Genomic DNA, 20,865 nt, shown 5'->3' on the forward strand with positions numbered 1-20,865 from the left:
GTCCTTCTACAGTTGTACCGGGCCCTGGTGAGACCGCACCTGGAGTACTGTGTGCAGTTTTGGTCTCCAAATTTGAGGAAGGATATTCTTGCTATGGAGGGCGTGCAGCGTAGGTTCACTAGGTTAATTCCCGGAATGGCGGGACTGTCGTATGTTGAAAGGCTGGAGCGATTGGGCTTGTATACACTGGAATTTAGAAGGATGAGGGGGGATCTTATTGAAACATATAAGATAATTAGGGGATTGGACACATTAGAGGCAGATAACATGTTCCCAATGTTGGGGGAGTCCAGAACAAGGGGCCACAGTTTGAGAATAAGGGGTAGGCCATTTAGAACGGAGATGAGGAAGAACTTTTTCAGTCAGAGGGTGGTGAAGGTGTGGAATTCTCTGCCTCAGAAGGCAGTGGAGGCCAGTTCGTTGGATGCTTTCAAGAGAGAGCTGGATAGAGCTCTTAAGGATAGCGGAGTGAGGGGGTATGGGGAGAAGGCAGGAACGGGGTACTGATTGAGAGTGATCAGCCATGATCGCATTGAATGGCGGTGCTGGCTCGAAGGGCTGAATGGCCTACTCCTGCACCTATTGTCTATTGTCTATTGTTCCCCAGTGAAATTCAATGTAAGCAATCCATTTCCCAGTGAATGTCAATCTTTTTGTGACTCTTGCTATCCAAGGAGAATGGATGCATGTCATTGTAATGGGTACATGGAAATTTATGGTTCCGATGTTCTCTTGTCCCCCAAGAAGAATGGATGTGTATCTTTGTATACTGTAGGTACATGGGGATTTGTGATTCCAATGTTCTCTTCATATTCCCTACACTGAGTTTCACCCCAGTTATTATAAGACCACAGGGAGGCAGTAATATTCCCAACAGAATATAACCCAACCCATCCCCCCCCCCCCCCGCCCCCCACCCCGCTTATTGATCAAAGTCCCACTGACCAAAGGATCAGCTAGGGATTTGTTATATGCATTGTAGCTGTGAGTCACAGCCATGGAGATCGAAAGAGAGTGGAGATAGAGGTGAGCATTGTGTTCAAAGTGCTGTACCCATGGGGATGTGTGAGGCAGTGTGAAGTGTGGATGTCAAGTCTGATCTGTTTGATGGTCAATGACGGGAAGTCTGATCTGTGTGACTGAGGTCACAATTAGATTAGCCACAACCATATTAAGTAGTGGAAGAGGTTTGCGGGACTGAGTGGCGCGGGACTTATATTTCTAAACTTTATGTTTATATGTCAAGAACCAGGTGTTATCCAGTAGTTCATCCCTTCCCCATCCTTTATAACTGAGCCACCATTTTAAAGGGGGGGAGGCTCAAATATATTTTCACAATATATTTTCATATTTTTGTTCTGAGAAACATAGAAATATAGGTACAGGAGTGGGCCAATGGGGCCCTTTGAGCCAGCACTGCCATTCAATATGATTATGGCTGATCATCTAAAATCAGTACCCCGTTCCTGCTTTTTCCCCATATCCCTTAATTCCTTTAGCCCTAAGAGCTAAATCTAACCCTCCCTTGAAAACATCCAGTTTCTTACATGGAGAAAGAGAACAAAGAGATGAACATACAAAGGGAAAGTGTGTACTATGTTGTCCTTCGATTCTATTCTGATCTGAAAAGATCAAGGAGTCATAGAAATTATGTAAGAAAGATAGAAACAATGTAAGGAAAACAGAAAAGGGAGCAAGCAGATTAAAGAATGAAATGTGTAGACTTTCAAATTGAATGTTCCAGCCCATCCCACATTGGCAATGTCTTTTCCAATAATCTCTCTCCATCCACTCAAATGTTAATGTATAATTAGTGAAGCTTCACAACACATTACAGCCAAGTGCCACTTCTCAAAGAGGGAATAATTTCATGCTGTCATTGTTGTGGTTAATTACACATTTTGTGATTTTCAAATTTGCCTGCTCTCAGAAATTTGTCTCCATCCTGTCTGCTGCATGATGGCGTTTAATCCATGATTTTAACTAAAGGGTTCTGAACAGACCCAATCTCAGTGAAGGCCAGCGTCAAGCAAGGCAGCAACATCACATCACCACTGCTTCTCTCCAGCTTTCCCACCAAAATACAGCACGTCACTTTCAAGTTTCCAAGCACAGAGTATCTAAATTAAAGGACAAAGGGAACTGTTGGATTTCATTGCATTCACCCCAAGAAGATCACTCCAACCTCAAAGTCTTGCAGTACACAGACAATGCTTGTGTATGTGGGTACTGAGAGGACTCACTCCAAGTCAGCATTGAAGCATCTGGGAGAATATTCTTTGTTCTAAATGTTTGCAAAGAATATCCTGGATCAACCTGCACCTCCGCACAGTCCTATCGCCAGTCAATGAAGGCCGATAATAAGATCTAGAATATGTGCACCACCTCCTACATCTTGGATGCCAGCTCTCTGCAAAGGCAGACATTGAGGATGAAATTCACTGTTGTGATCATGGTGCCAACACAGCCTTTGGACATCTGAAGAGTGGTTTGATTTGAAGATCATGATCTGAAATCTAGCACAAAGCTTATGATCTTTTGGGCAGGAGTGATCTTCTCTGCTTCTGAGATGAGGAATACCTTCAGTCGGTACCTCAAAGCACTGGAGAGATACCATCAGCACTTCCTCCGTGTACTGCTCCATGTTGACTGGCATCATGGGCAAGCCAACATTGGCATGTTTTGTCTTTTCCCAGGCCACCGTCAAGGCAAGCCAGCTTCCTCAGGCCACCTCACTCCGATGCCCAATACTGAATTTGCTTAACAGGAACTCTCGTTCAAACTATGCCACATTAAGGGGTTACCGAAAGGACAGACAGATATTGTCCCATCAAGCATTTGATGTCCCATCAAGCATTTTCTGCCCCAACCATGGCTGTGTCTGCAGGGCCCACATTGGCCTCACCATCTTAGAACACACAGAACTGAAATGGAAGCAGGTCTTCCTCACTGCTGAGGAGGGGACAAAGAAGAACTTGCACAACAGTGTCACTTTGACCTTTTTTATTACTGCTCCGTGGAATTAAAGTCATTTCTTATGTCGGCTTAGAAAACAACCTAAGAGTTATTGCCAGTTTAAAAGGGTGGTGCCACTAAGGCCAAAGGTATAAAGTGTTAGCTTTTTTAATTGCCTTTTAATTTTGAACATGAAAGCCAACAATACTGCACACCAGTGAATAATAAATTTCATATTGCTTGACAATGCCAAGTCTTCTGCACTTCACATAATTTCTTTAATATTCAGGTAGTGTACCATATTGTCCTGTATACTGAAATACAAGCTTTTTGGAATGAACTGTTATAACTCTCCTTAATCATTTACCACAAAAACTATACTTACTTACTTACTTACTGCCCATTATGCCTCCTGGCATGTAGGGCAACAACAAAGGTTCTCCACTCCTGTCTGTTTTGGGCTAGTTTCTGGACACTACCCCAGGTCAATTCCATAGTTTTCATTTGCTCCTCTACAGTTCGACGCCATGTGGTTTTGGGTCTCCCTCTTTTCCTTTTCCCTTCTGGTGTCCAGTGCAGGGCTATTCTTGGGTTGCTGTCTGGTTCTCTTCTCAGTATATGGCCAATCTAGTTCCAGCGCTTTCTCATGATGATGGTATCCATACTCTCTTGCTGGCATTGAGCAAGGAGATCTTGGTTGGATATGGTGTTTGGCCAAAATATTCTAAGGATTCTTCTCAGGTTCTTAGTATGGAAGACTGACAGCTGGTTGATGTCACTCTCTGTCATTCTCCAGCATTCCGAGCCAACAAAAACTATAAGCTACTCATTTCCAAACAAATTTTGATTTTTCACATCGGGATGAAATTCCTGTGGTCTTCCCCTGCCTTGCCTAGTGATAGTTCTTTGTGACCATGTTTGTATGTGTCAGTTGGATTCTTGTCATATTTTGTCCACAATATTCTCCTGGGATGTATCCCCATGCTGGGGACAAGACCTATTTCCTCCTTTTCTGAAAATAATTCTATGCCTTGACACTGGTATCATTGAGATGTATTTGCCATTTGTTTCTGCTCGTAAATTGATATAGAGTCGTAGAGTGATACAGTGTGGAAACAAGCTTTTTGGCCCAACTTGCCCACACCGGCCAACATGTCCCAGCTACACTAGTCCCACCTGCCTGTTTGGTCCATATCCCTCCAAACTTGTCCTAAGTTTGTTAAGTACCTGTCTGTTACTTAAACATTGGGATAGTCCCAGCCTCAACTACCTTCTCTGGAAGCTTGTTCCACACACACACACCATTCTTTGTGTGAAAAAGTTACCCCTCAGATTCCTATTAAATCTTTTCCCCTTAACCTTGAACCTATGTCCTCTGATCCTTAATTTTCCCCACTCTGGGCAAGAGATTCGGGGCATCTACCCAATTTATTCCTCTCGTGATTTTATACACCTCCATAAGATCAAACTATGTATGTATTTCTTTCAGAATTAGGTCCAGTAACAGACTCATTAAAGTGTTAAAGGAAGCTTAAGGAAATTTATCCATCTGCCCCAGCTTCTAAGCACATCCTCCTGTGCCTATGATCTCACAAGGCCCCTCATTGGGGCTAATCTAAATCCTCTGCTTCTGCAATGCCCTCAAGGCTTTCACAACACCTCCCTATTACCTACAATGTTGTAACAAGAAAAATGAGAATGCCATAAACTGAGTTAATCTTATATTATGACATTTTTAAAAAGAAAGTTAGGAAGAGGGGATGTTCAACGAGATCTGGGTGTCCTAGTGCATCAGTCACTGAAAGGAAGCATGCAGGTACAGCAGGCAGTGAAGAAAGCCAATGGAATGTTGGCCTTCGTAACAAGAGGAGTTGAGTATAGGAGCAAAGAGGTCCTTCTACAGTTGTACCGGGCCCTGGTAAGACCGCACCTGGAGTACTGTGTGCAGTTTTGGTCTCCAAATTTGAGGAAGGATATTCTTGCTATTGAGGGCGTGCAGCGTAGGTTCACTAGGTTGATTCCTGGAATAGCGGGACTGTCGTATGTTGAAAGGCTGGAGCAATTAGGCTTGTATACACTGGAATTTAGAAGGATAAGGGGGTTCTTATTGAAACATATAAGATAATTAGGGGATTGGACACATTAGAGGCAGGAAACATGTTCCCAATGTTGGGGGAGTCCAGAACAAGGGGCCACAGTTTAAGAATAAGGGGTAGGCCATTTAGAACGGAGATGAGGAAGAACTTTTTCAGTCAGAGAGTGGTGAAGGTGTGGAATTCTCTGACTCAGAAGGCAGTGGAGGCCAGTTCGTTGGATGCTTCCAAGAGAGAGCTGGATAGAGCTCTTAAGGATAGCGGAGTGAGGGGGTATGGGGAGAAGGCAGGAAAGGGGTACTGATTGAGAGTGATCAGCCATGATCGCATTGAATGGCGGTGCTGGCTCGAAGGGCTGAATGGCCTACTCCTGCACCTATTGTCTATTGTCTATTGTCTAAAATGTTGGAAGCATACAGCAGATTTGACAGTATATTTGTAATGAGAAATGTATTCCACAAAGAATAACATTCAAAGTCAAAACCCCTTCGTCAAAATTGTGAAAGTGCAAATACAATTTATATTGAGTCGGAGAAAAGAAAATACCAAGTGCTGGAGGAATTCAGTCAGGCAAGATCAATGGAGGGAATGGACTGGCAATGTTTTTTGTTGAGACCCTTCTTCAGAAAGGGAATTGAAATTACGGATACAACAAAGAGAATATTACTAATTGGGTGAGGCCTAATTAATCAAAGTGATTACGGTACCATCTGGTTAACAGGCTAATGAGAGGAGGAGAGAAAGAAAACAAAGCACCTTGTAAAAGCTGTGAACTGCAGATCAGAGCTGGTGCTGACACCTGAAACCAAACAACAATGCTGTAAATCCCCAGTAGCTCTGGCAGTAGTCTGACGCAGACACAAGGAACTGCAGATGTTGGTTTACAAAAAAAGACACAAACTGCTGGACAAACTCAGCGGGTCGGGCAGCATCTTGGAGAACATTGGTAGGTGACATTTCAGGTCAGGACTCTTCTTCAGACTGAGTGTGGTGCGGGGAAGTGAAGGCTGGAGGCGAGGACGGGCAGGATATCCAAGTGAATTTGAGGATAGGGTAAAAGTTAACGGTAAACAATGAGATCATCAAGTCTGGTACGGATGCAGGAGGCAGCCCCAATGCAATCGTCAATGCCGCAGAGTAAAAGTAGTCTAACGTGCTATGCTCAGGCTGAAACCAGTAATCTCTGCTGGTGTTTCCCATTGGGAATCGGGCAGATGCTGCAATTACGCAGCAATGATGCTGAAATCTGTCCACATTCTTTTTTAAAGATTACTTTCCCTGCTATTCAATTTTCTAGTGCTTTTCATTCAGGTGGTGTTGTTAAACATGGCACTTGCAATAAGAGCGAACAGGTTTCCAGGCAAACACAGACTATCTCTGTCTTCTGCAAAACATTTCATTCATGGAACATAGTCATGTACGTGGGATGGTTTTGTTCTTCTAACGTTGAGCTCAAGATAACTTGTTTGGTGTGTGGGACAAACAGCCCATTATTAGGGAGGTGGTCCAGGAGTAGTGTACTCATTTCTGAACCAAACGTCTCTTGGTCAAAATACACGGACAGATTTGTTCATTTAATCTGATCTGGTCTTCAGTGCCATACTGAGGAGATATTGCATGGCCGGAGGTGCCAGCTTTTAGATGAAAAATTAAAAAGACATCTTGTCTTCCCTCAGAGACATGACTTAATTGTCTAATCTGAAAGCGAATTTACAAAATAATGCCTCACTACTTCAGTTTGTGTGTTGCATTGTTGAAGATGCAACTTTGCATGTTTTATTATAGTGCATTTCACTCTCTGAAATGACTCAGACTGATCTGACAAGCTAAAGGTTGAATAAACCAAAAATTGTAGATTTTTTAATAGGGATGAAAACCAATTCACCCAGATAAGCTTTTTCTAATTGAAAAAAACCTTATTTTCAATAAAGCAATCCAGAAAAGGGAAATAAAAGAATCAGTTCGGTAATGAGATTGAGTAACAACTTTTGGCTTGGACAACACTTCCCTACTTGAATGAATAATGTGAGGCCCATAATAAACTGCTAGCTGAATGGGCAGCCAGATGGCAGGTAAAATGTTGAACAGAGAATTATGAAGTAATAAAGAAAGAATAAAAATGGCAACATAGAATATATGGTGCAATTATAAAAGGTGCAGGAGCAAATGGATCTGGTTGTATTTGAGTGCACTTTTTGCCAATGGCAGGCCTTGTCGATAGGGTGGCTTGTAAAGCACATGAGATGCTGAGATTCATAAACAGAGACGTGGAGTAGAACAGCCAGGAGTTATGGTTAGGCTCCAACCTAGAATTTTGCCTCCAGCTCTGGTCACCATACTCCAGGAAGGTATGTGAAAGTTTTAGAGAGGGTACAGAAAAGATTTATGGGAATTGTTCCATGAATGAGGAGTTTCAGCAAAATGGTTAAACTGGGGAACCTGAGATTGCAGCGACAATTGGCCAAGGACCTGAGATTTAACATTTCGGGTAACAGATACCAGGGAAAAGTGGGGAAAATTGGTCCGACACAGCGTGTGGTCATGACTGAAAGTCTGCGTTCATAGGAGTGATGGTGATAAAATCAATGTGCCTTTGAAAGGGAACCTGATTGGCACGTGACAGAATTATTTGCAGGGTTATGGGAAAAGATCAGGGGAATGGGAGTGACAAGCAGCAGAATAGACTTGATGAGCTGAATGGCTGAATTATCTCATTCTTAGTGATGTAGCAACTTCCAAATGTTGGTAGGACTACAGACAGGTAATTGAGCAGATATCTCCGCTAAGGGACAGTGCCTCTGACCATATGGCACACATTCAGAATTCCACTGGAGCCTGGAATTTTGATCTCAAGTCTTTGTTGGAGGGTTTGCATGTGGATTTTTTGGAGGATTAGAAATAAGAGTGTGAACTGCTGAACTGCAGCTGGCACCTGCTGTGTTCAATTTCTCTAGCATACTTTACTCAATGCTTTGTCTTCCCTCAGCAAGCATGAAATGTTGGGATATATTATCAGTGATATGAGTGTTCCAGTCTGAGCTACTGAGCTTCATGTCTCAGCAGCAGCTTTACAAGGTTTGTTTTCCTCTTTCTTCACGCCAGCCTTGTGCCCTGAAGGTGGCAACTCCTTTCTGGAGCACATTTTAATAGGATATTGACAGTACCCCCATGATGTGTGTGGTTCACCAGCGAGAGCCAGTTCAAGTACAGATGATATTATGTCTGATCCTGATCCGAGTCTCACCCAACTTGGAGGTCAATTACTGCTCCCCTCTCATCCCTGGCAAAAGTCAATTACCTTAATCTAGGAAAAGCACTCAGCTGAGATCTCGTTGTGTTGAAGTTACAAACTGCTTAAGCCTGAAATAGAATGAACTATTTAAACCCAGGGCACCCAGAGAAGAATGTGTTAAGTGTAATTGGGTGAACAGGATGCAATATAGTCAAAATGGTAAAAGCAGCAAGTTATAGGGGGATTGCACTTAAGGTCGTAAGGTCAAAGGGCGTGACGCACGGAGTCACTCAAGCCATCTAGAAGACATGGCAGCTTCCGACATATACTAGCAATACACGCAACACGTACATTCTTACCTTGGAAAAAAACGCCAAAATTGGTAATTTTGGTGCTGTAAAAAATTAGGAAGAAACTGGAGGATCCGACGGAGGAAAAGGAACCTGGAGAAGGGCTGCCAAGCCCACGGACGCAATAAGCAGCTGGGAAGACGTCTGGCCAGCCAGCGGGGGAAGGGGAAACGTGGCCGGGAAGGGAGACAGGAGAGCAAAGCCGAGAAGCAGAGGGCCGCCGACCGGGATTGGGGAGAAGAGGAGGAGGAGGAGGAGGAGAAAAGGACGGGGTTGAGCGAGCTGGGAGCAGCGGAAAGAACCCGAGCCGAGGGGCCTGGAGGTCTGCAGCGAGCACTGGAGGTCGGTGACCCGCCTGAGGGCAAAGGGCCTAGGGAGCCGTGCTCGACAGCCTTGGAGGAGGCAGTGGAAGAGGAGGAGAAGAGGACCGGGGAGAGGCCGATCGGCAGCGGAGGCGGAGCAGCAGCAAGAGCTGGGCTGGGCGCTGGGCACTGGAGGCCGAGGCGGAGGACCAGGCCACAGCTCTGCTCGGCGGACCCAGCCTCGAGGTGTTGAGCGCCGGCCAAGTGGAAAAGGAGCCCGGCTGACAGAGATGGCGAGCGAGGAGAAGGGTTGGAGAGCTAGCAGAAGCGGTGAGGGGCCAAAGAGCCGCAGGAAGCGAGGCGCGGAGCTGGGGCACCGAGCCTGGAGGAGCGCAGGAACAGGTGTCGGGATATTCGGAGCGCCGGGAGGGAACCGGAGACGCGCTGATGGATGAAGACAGGTGAAGCTGAGCTGCAGCAAAGTGCAGCCGCAACATTCAACTGCAACACCATCTCAAATTAGGACAGATGAATTGTTCTACAATAGAAGTCGTTCCAAACATAAAACAGAAGAAAAAGACTATGCACTGAAAGACATAGTAGGTGATTGCCTGCAGTACACGGCATGCCCCCCAGAAGGCGTTGCATGGCAACAGTATAGGTCAGGGGTCGTGACCTCACCTGCCGTGCAGTCCCCCTATAAAACAGCATTGTCAAAAGAATCACAATAACATAATTTTAAAATCTTTGTTGCTTAGCCTGGAAAATCAGTAATTAGATATTGCTGATGGAGAGATACCAATTTCAAATTTCACGCACATTTATGCTACAGTAGCATTTCTGTTGTCACTGTTCATTTCGCAGACAGTACTCTTCCTTGAGTTTGTATCATTGCCCTAAACATATAAGTAAGGAATACAGATATTGGAACTGGGGTAGCCATTTCTATTTAACCTTCAAATGGATGGAAGGTCATGGTGGTGTTACAAATAGAATCAAAATATTACATGAAGATCACAAATGCGTGAGGATTTTAATACCAACCAGCCGGGCATGGACCCGTTGGGTCCAAACCTCTCCTGCGGGCCCGGCAACTCCCATTGGGTCCAAACCTCTCCTGCAGGCCCGGCAACCCCTGTTGGGTCCAATCCTCTCCTGCGGGCCCAGCAACCCTCCCCCAACTGACGACCCATGGACCCATTGCCGGCCAGGGAGTCTCCCCCAGGGCCAGGGGGCAGAGGAAAGGGGAGAGGGAGCCACTCACCCCGGCCCCGGGCGGCCATCACGGCATCCTGAGCGACCCGTGGACCAATTGGGTGCAAACCTCTCCTGCAGCGGCAGCTCAAGAGCGACGGCCATTGCTTTGAATGGGAAGAAGCCCTGGCGGACAACCAGTGCATTTTGAGTGCACACGTGGATCCGGCGGCCATCTTACGTAAGTATTAGATCAACGGGCACCAACTGCACAGGTGCGGACCCGGCGGGTTCCCATTGTGACGTCAAACATGGCTGATGGGCAGGACAAGTGGAAAAGGGATTTATTAAAGTTTAAAGAGTGATTTTTAAAGTTTAAAAAGTGAATAACTTTTAAAATATAACAACCATTTGAACTGCGGGCCAATGGTGAGTAAGGTGGGCCTAGAATTGTTGCGCGATGATGTGCCATTTTGGCTGTATTTCGGGTATGTACAATCAAACTAACAAAGTAACAAACAAACAGGATGAGAGTTTGAGTATTGTATATATATTATATATATATATATATATATATATATGTATAGTTCAGTCCAGAATAATTACAACTGTCAAATTTTGGTTAATAACAGATGAGTGAACTACCACTATAACAAAGGAAAGACACTGCTGGTGATGTTCGTCATTTTTATGTCTTTTCAAACAGCAGCCAGTGTAGATAAAGATATATCTCATAATTCAATAACCGTTTCCCCACAGCCAACCCCAGGATGGCCCATCCAATTTTAAATGGCCACTGCCGTTATTGGACGGAACAGCGTTCAGTTGAACAGCTCTACAGGACTTTGATTAAGCTGCATTTGGAGTATTGAGTGTAGTTCTGGTCGCCCCATTCCAGGAAAGATGTGGAGGCTTTGGAGAGGGTGCAGAGGAGGTTTACCAGAATGATGCCTGGATTAGGGGGTATTAGCTACAGGGAGAGGTTTGACAGAGGTGGATTGTTTTCCCTGGAATGGGATTGCAGGAAGACCTGGTAGAACTATATAAAATTATGAGAGGCATAAATAAAGTAGATAGAATATTTTTCGCAGGATGGAAAAAATCAAATACTAGAGGGCATAGGTGAGAGGGGCAAAGTTTAAAGGAGATGTGCAGGGCAGGTTTTTTTTTACGCACTTAACTTTATTTAAGGAAATGCAAATAAAACATGTTGAATGATTATTCCCACTTGGATTAAGGCTGGAGACATTTAATTTTTAGTAGTTTTTTAATCTTTCATAATATCAAATATATCATCACTATAAACGATTAAAGATTGTTAAACCACCGAGGTGAAGGGATATCACGGTCACCAGCAACTTTTCTAAAAACAGAAATAGGGGCAGAGATAATTGTTTTGGCTCGGCTAGTTGGGAGATGTTGAAGCTTGTTTTTGTGTGGGTGTGTGCGTTCTTACGTGTATATATTTGTCCTTGCGTGGGTAGTGTGTGTTCATGCATGTGTGTATTTGTCCTTGTGTGGGTAGTATGTGTGCGTGTGCGCGTTTGTATCTGTGGCTGTATGTGTGTGTGCTAGGAGAAAGTGGAGTAGGAGAAGTAGGGGTCGGGTGGCTTCAGTGGATTTATTGGCAGAAGAGCTGTGCATTAATGACCACAAAGCCAGCTATAATTAAATTCCAACCCTTTCTTTTCAGATACTAAGCAATTTTATTTTTAGAATAATTGCCCATGGTAAATGGAAAGAATGGGTTTGATGAGTGAAGTGTTCTTTTTTACATCCCATTCTTATCTTCGGTACACTCCCACACACTTACACCAGCAGTACGCATCATCCAAACCCCCCCAACCAAAAACAATCCAAACGTTCGGCTCTACAAATTAATCTGACAACTATATATATCTCATTACTTAGCTAGTCGCACAGATCACAGGGCCAATTAGTTTCAATATACAAATAAAAAATGAGTGCTACTATTTGCAAAAAGTTAATTAATCTTGAGAGAAATGACAAACCATAGGCAAAAGTTTAAGAAAATTAAACTGTGAAATATTGCTCCTTCATCATCTAATGAAAATGTCCAGGATCATGCATTACCAGCTATTTTTCAACCAATTGTTCATGCAGATGAGATCTCAATAGCCTCAAATGCATGGAAATCATTATGTTTTTAATATTCATTTGTGGGATAAAGTCTGCCTTTAGTTCATTGAGAACTGCTGTTTAAAGTTCGAGGGAGAAAAATGAGGCAAGTAGATACTGTACAATGCATGAGTAAAAACAATGATTCAATGTAATAACTGAAAAGATGATGGAACTAGAATACATTTTTTATTTATTAGAGAAGAAAAGTTGAAAAGGGAAAGCACACACCATGAAATCCTCTTCTTTTTTCGTGTCCATCATCTATGTTTCAAATGTTGACATCGCTGTAATTATAGGATACTTTCGAACAGGAGAGGCTTAAGATTCATTTTGGCTCAAGCTTCAGAGATAGCTGCTATCTATGCAGCAAAGGTTGAAAATGTATAGACAGGAAACTAAAGTAACAGGACCCATCTAGAATCAATTACAGATAATCAACCAAGCAAGCAACATGCAGAAACAAGAGACTGCAGATACTGGAATCTCGAGCAAAAAAACAAACTTCTGGAGGAACTCAGCGTGTCAGGCAGCATCTGAAAAGGAAATGGACAGACAATGTTTTGGGTTGGGTCCCGACTGAAAACGTCATCTGTCCATTTCCTGCACAGATAATGCCAGACCCGTTGAGTTCCTGCAGAAGTTTGTTGTTTGCTCAAACATAAAGCATAATGGAGAAGTAAAACAAAGATAGTGAATGCTAAGAGGGAAAGAAGAAAAGAAAAATGTAGGGTATTCAAAAGGCAAGTGACAGGATTTTCAAACACAAACATGGAATGACATAGATTTTGAGCTGGGTTAGGAGAAATTAGAGAGAGGAGAAATCTTTCATGAAGGATGAAAGAAAAGTGTAGCTGTTAAATTGGTAGTTTGTCTCTGTGTTCACAGAGGTAGTGGAACATAACAGGTACAAGAGGATAGAATGGAACTGCACAAATCAGAGGAGTAGGTAAATGTGGTTTACAGGCCTTCAGAATAACATTAGATGTGGACAAATGTACAGGTCACTTTAAGGTCAATATTACTCTTGGTAGATCATCAGTTATTAAGGATAGCTGACATGGATTTGCAAAAGACATGCCAAGAATAATAGCATTCTTTCATCAAGGAAAATGGGATTGAGAAAGAAAACTGATGGATGCTACGGATTTAGAACTGATGCTGTTAATAAAATGAAGGTAGAGGGTATTAAGGGGAAATATTGAATGGACCTTTACTTTCCACTTTGTTGTCCATTATTTCACACACAAACATGGACACATACACAAGGCCAAAAATAACGAGCTACTTACTGTACAAGGATCAATAGGATCACTTGGAAGCCTGCCATCACAATGAAGCTAAATCCAGGCAAAGTCGAGAGTGTTTGGGGATAAAGTGTATCAAATGCAGTTGCGCCAATTATAATACAGATTGTTTCCACAGAAGCCAAACAAGAAAACATCGCACCTATTCATAAAAGAAAATAACTTTAGTGACCAATATTAGATCACAATTAGGACTACCAAATAAACCCAGTAGCAGCTGAAATATCGCAAATCTTTAACCTGTTTTACATTACTATTTGACCAGTTAGCCCAATAAGTTCCATCCCCTCGTTTATTTCCTTGTAGCCTAGTTCCTCTCACTCGCCTGTCAACTTGCCCTGCCATGTGTCTTGCCACCCACCTAGACTGGAGGCAGTTTACCGTGGCCAGTTAATCTAGCAGCAAGTGTTTGGGATATGGGAGAAACCCAGAGGAAGTCCTACATTCACAGGGAAAACATGCAAACCCCGCACAGTCAGTACCTGACGTTGGGACCGAACCTGGGTAAATACACTGAATCTGGGGTTATTGAAGCTGAGAAACAGTAGCTCCACTACACCACTGCCACTGCTGCAGACCAAATGCACAAATATATTTAGAATTCATAGGTGGAGCAGAAGAATTAGAATACAAAATAATGACAAAAATAGAGATGTTTTCTTGAACTTAACTTTTGGTGTCTAAATGCTCATGGACTCCTCTTTTTCAAGCCAAACAGCCTCAGCCTAAAAGGGAGCAAGGCTCCAGAGGAGTGGTGATTTTGAAGCAGCCATTTTGAGAGGGGCTGTTGTGAGATTGAAGTGCTGCTGGTAGGTCCTGCTGCTAGAGTACAATAACAGAGTAACCAAATGAGGCAGCTGTAAGAATAAGTGCTTGGTAGCACCACGGAGAATGGGGTGTGAAAGAGGTGATTGGTTCAGGAGTAAGACAGCAATGGGGAGGTAGCTCTTCTTCAGTCCGAATATCTGATTTCTCGAGCTGCGGTATCTTCTTACAGAAGGTAAAAGAGAGAAAAGTGAATGGCCAGGGTAAGAAACATCCTTGACATTATTTCCAGCCTTCCTGATGCAGCACACCACGAAGATGGACTGGATAAAAAGAGGTGATGAGCCGATGGTGGATTTTGCTGTGTTCACCACCCTCTGGGGGGGGGGGGTCTGATAGTCAAGAGCAGAGCAGTTGCCCTAAGGATGAGATGCATCCCATCAGAATACTTACTATATCATAGAAATTTGTATTTGTAAAAGTTCTATTTGCACAAATCCGAAAGGATCTTTGTGGACATGCCAAAACTATTCAGACATGCTTTCTTGATCACCACATCAGCGTGCAGGGACCAGGTTAGGTTGCTGCTAATATAGATACCTTGGAACTTAAAGCTGTCAACCATCTGTACAGCAGCTCTGTTGATGAGGAGAAGACTGTGTTCACCACATCGCTTCTTTAGGTCAACAACCAATTATTTTATTTTGCTGACATTATATTATTATCCTGACACAAAGTTCTCGATCTCCTTCCTACACTTCATCTCATCCTTGTTGCAGATCTGACTAACAATAATGGTATCTTCAACGAACTTAAATATCGAGTTAGTATGTACGTGGTTTCACAGTCATGGGTGTACAAGGGTTAGGCCAAGGGACAAGGTGAGGATGAGGGTGGAGAAAATATTATGGCTGATTCTAACCAACCAAGATCTTGTGGTGAATAACTCCAGAAGCCAATTGCAGATTGAGGCTCCAAAGCCAAGGTCCAAAGGTTCAGGGAAGAACTAATTCAGCATTATGATGTTGAAAGTTGAGCTGTAGTCAATGGCAGCCTGATTTAAGTGTTCTTAATGTCAAGATGATCCAGGGCCAAATGTAGTGCATTTCAGTAGATCTATTTTTGTTGTATGAGTTTTGCAGAGTGTCTAGATTAGTTGGAAGACTGGCACAGATGTGGGTTATTACCAACCTTTCAAACATTTAATTGTGGTTAAATGTTAGACCTATGGAGTGGTAGTCACTATATTTTTCTTGTGGACTGGAATGATGGAGGTTGCCTTGAACAGTAGATTGTTGAAGTGAGAGGTTGAAGATGTTGGTGAAGACTGTGACCAGTTGGTCGACGCATGATAACAGAACACATCTAAGGACTCCTTAAGTGTTAGCTTCTTTCCGAGAGTTCCACCTCATGAAAGCTGATCTTGTTTCTGCCACACGATATATGGTGGCAGAGCCAGCAGAGGATGGGGTTGTACCTAGCCTGGAGCATTGTTTTCCTGTTAAAATGGGCATGAAAAGCATTATGCTTAACGGGTAAAGATGTGTTATTGTCAATCTGCCCTGACTTTGGCTAATCGCCTGTATTGGTATGGGAACCAGAGTAGTTGGTCAGAAACGTCCGGTAGTTGGCAGGAGTAATGGGAAGTTAGCGGTTAGGACCAGTAAGTCTCAAAGGAAGAACGGGTGCGGAGAGGTGGAGGAATATGGTGAAGCCAATGGGCTGAAGTGTGTTCATTTCAATGCAAGGAATATCTTGGGGAAAGCAAATGATTTCGAGCCTGCATTGTTGTTTGGGACTATGGTGTCGTGGCCATTGTGGAAACATGGTTGCGAGAGGGACACAGCTGGCAGCTCAATGTCGTGAGGTGTCGATGTTTCAGACTTGATAGAGAGGGAGGGTAAAAGGTGAAGGAGTTACGCTACTAATCAGGGACACTGCCATGTGTAGGAAGGAACTGCAGATACTGGTTTACACCGAAGACAGATACAAAATGCTGGGTAACTCAGCGGGAGAGCATCTCCGGATTGAAAGAATAGGTGACATTTAGGGTCGAGACCCTTCTTCAGACTGAAGGTCTGGAGGGGTAAGGTGTAAAAATGAGGCGTCAAAGAGGAGGAAGATCAAGGAAAATGTAGAATAGATCATTGTTAGCTAGGGGAAGGTGACAACGAAACATACAAAAATAAAATCTGATCAGGAGGTCACTCAGTCTGGTTGGAGAACTAGGTTAGAAGAGGGAGGAGGGATAGAGAGAAAAAACAAGGGTTACTTGAAGTTAGAGAAGCCGATATTCATACTGCTGGATTGTAATACAAGGTGCTGTTCCTCCAATTTGCATTGGGCCTCACTCTGACAGTGCAGGAGGCCAGGACAGAAAGGTTTGTATGGGAATGGGAGGGGTAGTTAAAGTGTTTATCACCGTGGCAGCTCTCAGAGAGGACATACTGGAAGGTCCATCCACTGAGGTTATATGGATCGTGATTGAAAATAAGGAAGGTGCAAGCACTCTGTGTGTGGATACAGTGGGCCTACTTTAAAGATGTTTCTCTAAATATTCTAATGGGATTGTACTATTGGCCCTCCAACAGCAAACAGGAGTTAGAGTTAGAAATAGAGCGATACAGATTATGTGCAGACAGATAAGATTTGGTCTTGGCATCAAGTTTGGCACACACATGGTGGACCAAAGGGCCTGTTCCTGTGCTGTTCTGGTCCATAAAACCAGAGCACCTGGGATAAACTGTTTTGTTTCAGATTTCCAGCATCTGCTGCTGTTTTCTATTTTTTCAAAATGGATCAGATGCAGGAAATCTGAATTTAAAGTAAAATTGCTGCTGGAAAAAATCAAAAGAGAGAGAAATAGCGTTGCAGCATAAGAAATGTCTAGTTCAAAACCAAAGGCCTGTTTCTCTCTCCACAGCTGCAGCTGACCTGCTGAGTGCTTCCGGCACTTTCGCTTTTATTTTAGTATCTGTTTCTAGTATGGTGAAAAATAGCCCCTTAAATCTTTGGATAGAGTAACAAAACATCTTAGGATCTTTTCTTCATGAATTAGCAAACACTGGAAAACCTCCAATTTTATGCTTTCCAGTTAAGTACAAGTTATTATTTAAAAAAAACAGAACTGATGAAAGGAAATCAAAGTGAAGCATCACTAACTCTCCATACATCTGACTGACATACTGAGTACTTCCAGCATTTCCTGGTTTCATTTCAGACTTACAGCATCTGCAATTTTTGAGATGGTTTTACTTTCTTTGTGTGCTCATAACAAGAGTGGGCAAACATGGCTGCAGCATCATTTATTTCTAGCATAACAGAAAGTAATCATCCATGTCTTTGTTAGAGTTGCTTTAAAGATTTATAAGAAAATATTGACCACTCGTGCAGGTTTTAGTGGTATGATATTAAAGGAGTCACATTAAGTTCACATTTCAAAGCATTTGTAATGAAAGCAAATCAAATTGAATTATAACAAAATCATTAAACGTAATTATTTTGCAAGCAAAATTGCAATATTAACCTTGCTCATTTTGTTCCACAATACGTGATGCCACAGAATGAAGTACCGGCAAAGCGAATCCAGAGAGGCTATTCATTATGGCACCTGAAAGATTAATATTTCAAAAACACAATCATTGTATTTTGGTCATTAAGAAATACAGATTAATTTTGCTTCTTCCTAAGCAGATGACTAGAATAGGGTTGAGCAGTTAGAAATAAGTTAAAACACTGCATTTATGTCGCACTTTTTGACTTAATTTCTGCATTGCTGCAGTATTACGCACATACTTTGCCGTCAATAGACAATAGGTGCAGGAGGAGGCCATTCGGCCCTTCGAGCCAGCACCGCCATTCAATGTGATCATGGCTGATCATTCACAATCAGTACCCCGTTCCTGCCTTCTCCCCATACCCCCTGACTGTCATTAAGAGCTCTATCCAGCTCTCTCTTGAAAGCATCCAGAGAATTGGCCTCCACTGCCTTCTGAGGCAGGGAATTCCACATATTTACAACTCTCTGAGTGAAAAAGCTTTTCCTCATCTCCGTTCTAAATGACCTACCCCTTATTCTTAAACTGTGGCCCCTGGTTCTGGACTCCCCCATCATTGGGAACATGTTTCCTGACATGTCGAACATGTCAAAATTTCCGAAACAGTGTAAAACATGAATCTGCCACAATACTGCACATTTAACATATGCCATTGAGGACTATATGTAACCTGTATGCTCTACTGTACAATAATGAAATGCAGCAGCCAAATTGTACGCAGCTAGATGCATTAATAGATTAACCAAATGATGTGTTTTGTTGATACTGAAAGACAAATATTATTCAGGACAGTTTCCTGTTCTCCCTCCGTTTTGGCCTGGGGATCTTTTATGCAAAAGGCTCACAGTTGAATATTTCAATCAAAAGACAGATTTCCTGCACAAAAGCACTCAATATGGCACTGAAACATCATCCTAAATTGCACAATGTCCCCAGATGGGGATTTGAACTGAGCTGTTTCTGATTCAAGAGGATTACCAAGGTAAGGCTCCTGTAAACTACCTAATCCAACTCTCACTTTGGGGTTCTTACCTGTTGAAAGGGATTAACTGTGATCTATGTCATGGTTTTGATATTTTATAAGATTCCAAGAACTGCACAATGTTCGAACAACAATTTGATCTGTTTACAGTCAAGATGGCAAGCAAGCCATCATTGCAGACATCAATTTGTTTACTTAAAGTCATATAATGTGGAAACAGACCCCTCGGCCCAACTTGCCCACGCCGACCAACATGCCCCATCTACTCTAATCCCACCTTCCCACACTTGCCCCATAACCCTCCAAACCTATCCTACCCGTGTACCTGTCCAAATGTCTCTTTAATGTTATGACAGTACCTGCCTCAACTACTTCCTCCGCCAGCTGGTTCCATAGAAACACCACCCTTTGTGTAAAAGACGTTACCACTCGGGTTCCTATTAAATCTTTTCCCCCTCGCTTTAAACCAATGTCCTCTGGTTCTCGACTCGCCTTAAATGCAATGTAAAGACTGCATTTACCCGATCTATTCCTCTCATGATTTGGTACACCTTTATAAGATCAGCCCTCATCCTCCTGCGCTCCAAGGAATAGAGTCCTAGCTGCTCAACCTGTCCCTATCACTTAAGCCTTCGTGCCCAGGCAACATCCTTGTAAATCTTCTCTGCACTCTTTCCCCCTAAAGTGAGCTCTACCGCATTGGAGACCCTCAGACTATCTTTAATCGGACTTCACTGGACTTTATCTCGCACTCGACACTATTCCCTTCATCCTCTATCTGTATACTGTGGACGGCTTGATTGTAATCATTTATAGTCGTTCCACTGACTGGATAGCACGCAACAAAAAAGCTTTTCACTGTACCTCGGTACACGTGACAATAAACTAAACTAAATTAAACTAAACCAATGAATTATACAACTGTAACATGACCACCCAACTTCTGTATTCAATGCTCTGACTGATGAGGCCAACTTTTTGACAAGCCTATCTACAGGAGATGCCATTTACAAGGAACTATGTACCTGCACATCACCTAGCTCCACGCATGGATTACTCCTTAGGCTCCTAAAGGACCCACTCTTTCCCTGGTGACCCCCTTGAGCTCCAAGAGAGCTAAAATGAAAGAGCTATTTCTCCATTTTTACCAGAGTCCAGGGATTTCACCAGGGGATTGTCCAAGTGAAACCCTAAATAATGGAAATACTCGACAAAGTCAGGCAGCAGGTGTGGAGGGAGAAACAGAGGTAATGTTTCTGGCTGATGACTTTTCATAGGCAGTCCTCTTTCACAATGTTGATTAAATTACGTTAGTTAGTTAAATAGGTCACAGGCTGTGCAACAATATATTATCTGATACTTTACACAAAAAAATTATGTTTTAACTGCACAACTGCGCCTCAGCCTAAAGTTGAGTGTCCCCACACTGTCAATCCAGGTCAATTTATTAATTTGATTGTTATTATTCAGTGATGTGAGCTGGATATTGCTGCCAAGGCCAGCATTCATTATTCACTTGCATTGAACTTAGTTTGAGTGACTTGAAGGGCAGTTAAATGTCAAGCAACGTGTTCTTTGCTTGAAGCCACAAACATCAGACTGGGTAAAAGGAGCCAGGTTCCCTTCTCCAAAGGTTATTAGTAAACAGAATGGATTTAGCAAACATTCCATACTTTTCCATGAACAACATTACATAAGTTGCTACAACTTTTATTTCAGATTCCATACATTCCCAGACACCGGGCAAGAAGATTGCCCTATTAACTGGAGGACGCATGACTAATAAGAGTGATGCACAATTGTAAGCATGAGAGAACATCTACGAGGACAAAATTTATAACATTCAGTGTTTCGCAGCAATCTTAAGTGCACATCCTGCTGATCTAGATGTAAAATACTTGAAAGTAATTGCTTTTAACGGTCGATAGAGGAGAGACTGGTCATCTGCTCTGGTAATGTCAGATTTACATCAAGAATCTTTAGCTCATT

At 42.9% G+C, this 20,865-nt stretch overlaps 1 protein-coding gene across 1 annotated transcript in view; it reads right to left on the reverse strand.

Moving 5' to 3' along the window:
- The window catches only part of LOC144596976 (lysosomal proton-coupled steroid conjugate and bile acid symporter SLC46A3), a 96,248-nt gene that overhangs the window by 14,868 nt on the left and 60,515 nt on the right, over positions 1-20,865 (reverse strand). The window contains exons 5-6 of the mRNA XM_078405874.1: positions 17,864-17,947; positions 13,558-13,714 (exon numbers count right to left, since the gene is read on the reverse strand). Of these exons, the coding sequence (XP_078262000.1) occupies positions 13,558-13,714; positions 17,864-17,947 (241 nt within the window). The remainder of the gene's footprint in view (positions 1-13,557; positions 13,715-17,863; positions 17,948-20,865) is intronic.

The sequence above is a fragment of the Rhinoraja longicauda genome, chromosome 9 (assembly GCF_053455715.1).
Source record: "Rhinoraja longicauda isolate Sanriku21f chromosome 9, sRhiLon1.1, whole genome shotgun sequence".
Classification (NCBI taxonomy): Eukaryota; Metazoa; Chordata; class Chondrichthyes; order Rajiformes; family Arhynchobatidae; genus Rhinoraja; species Rhinoraja longicauda.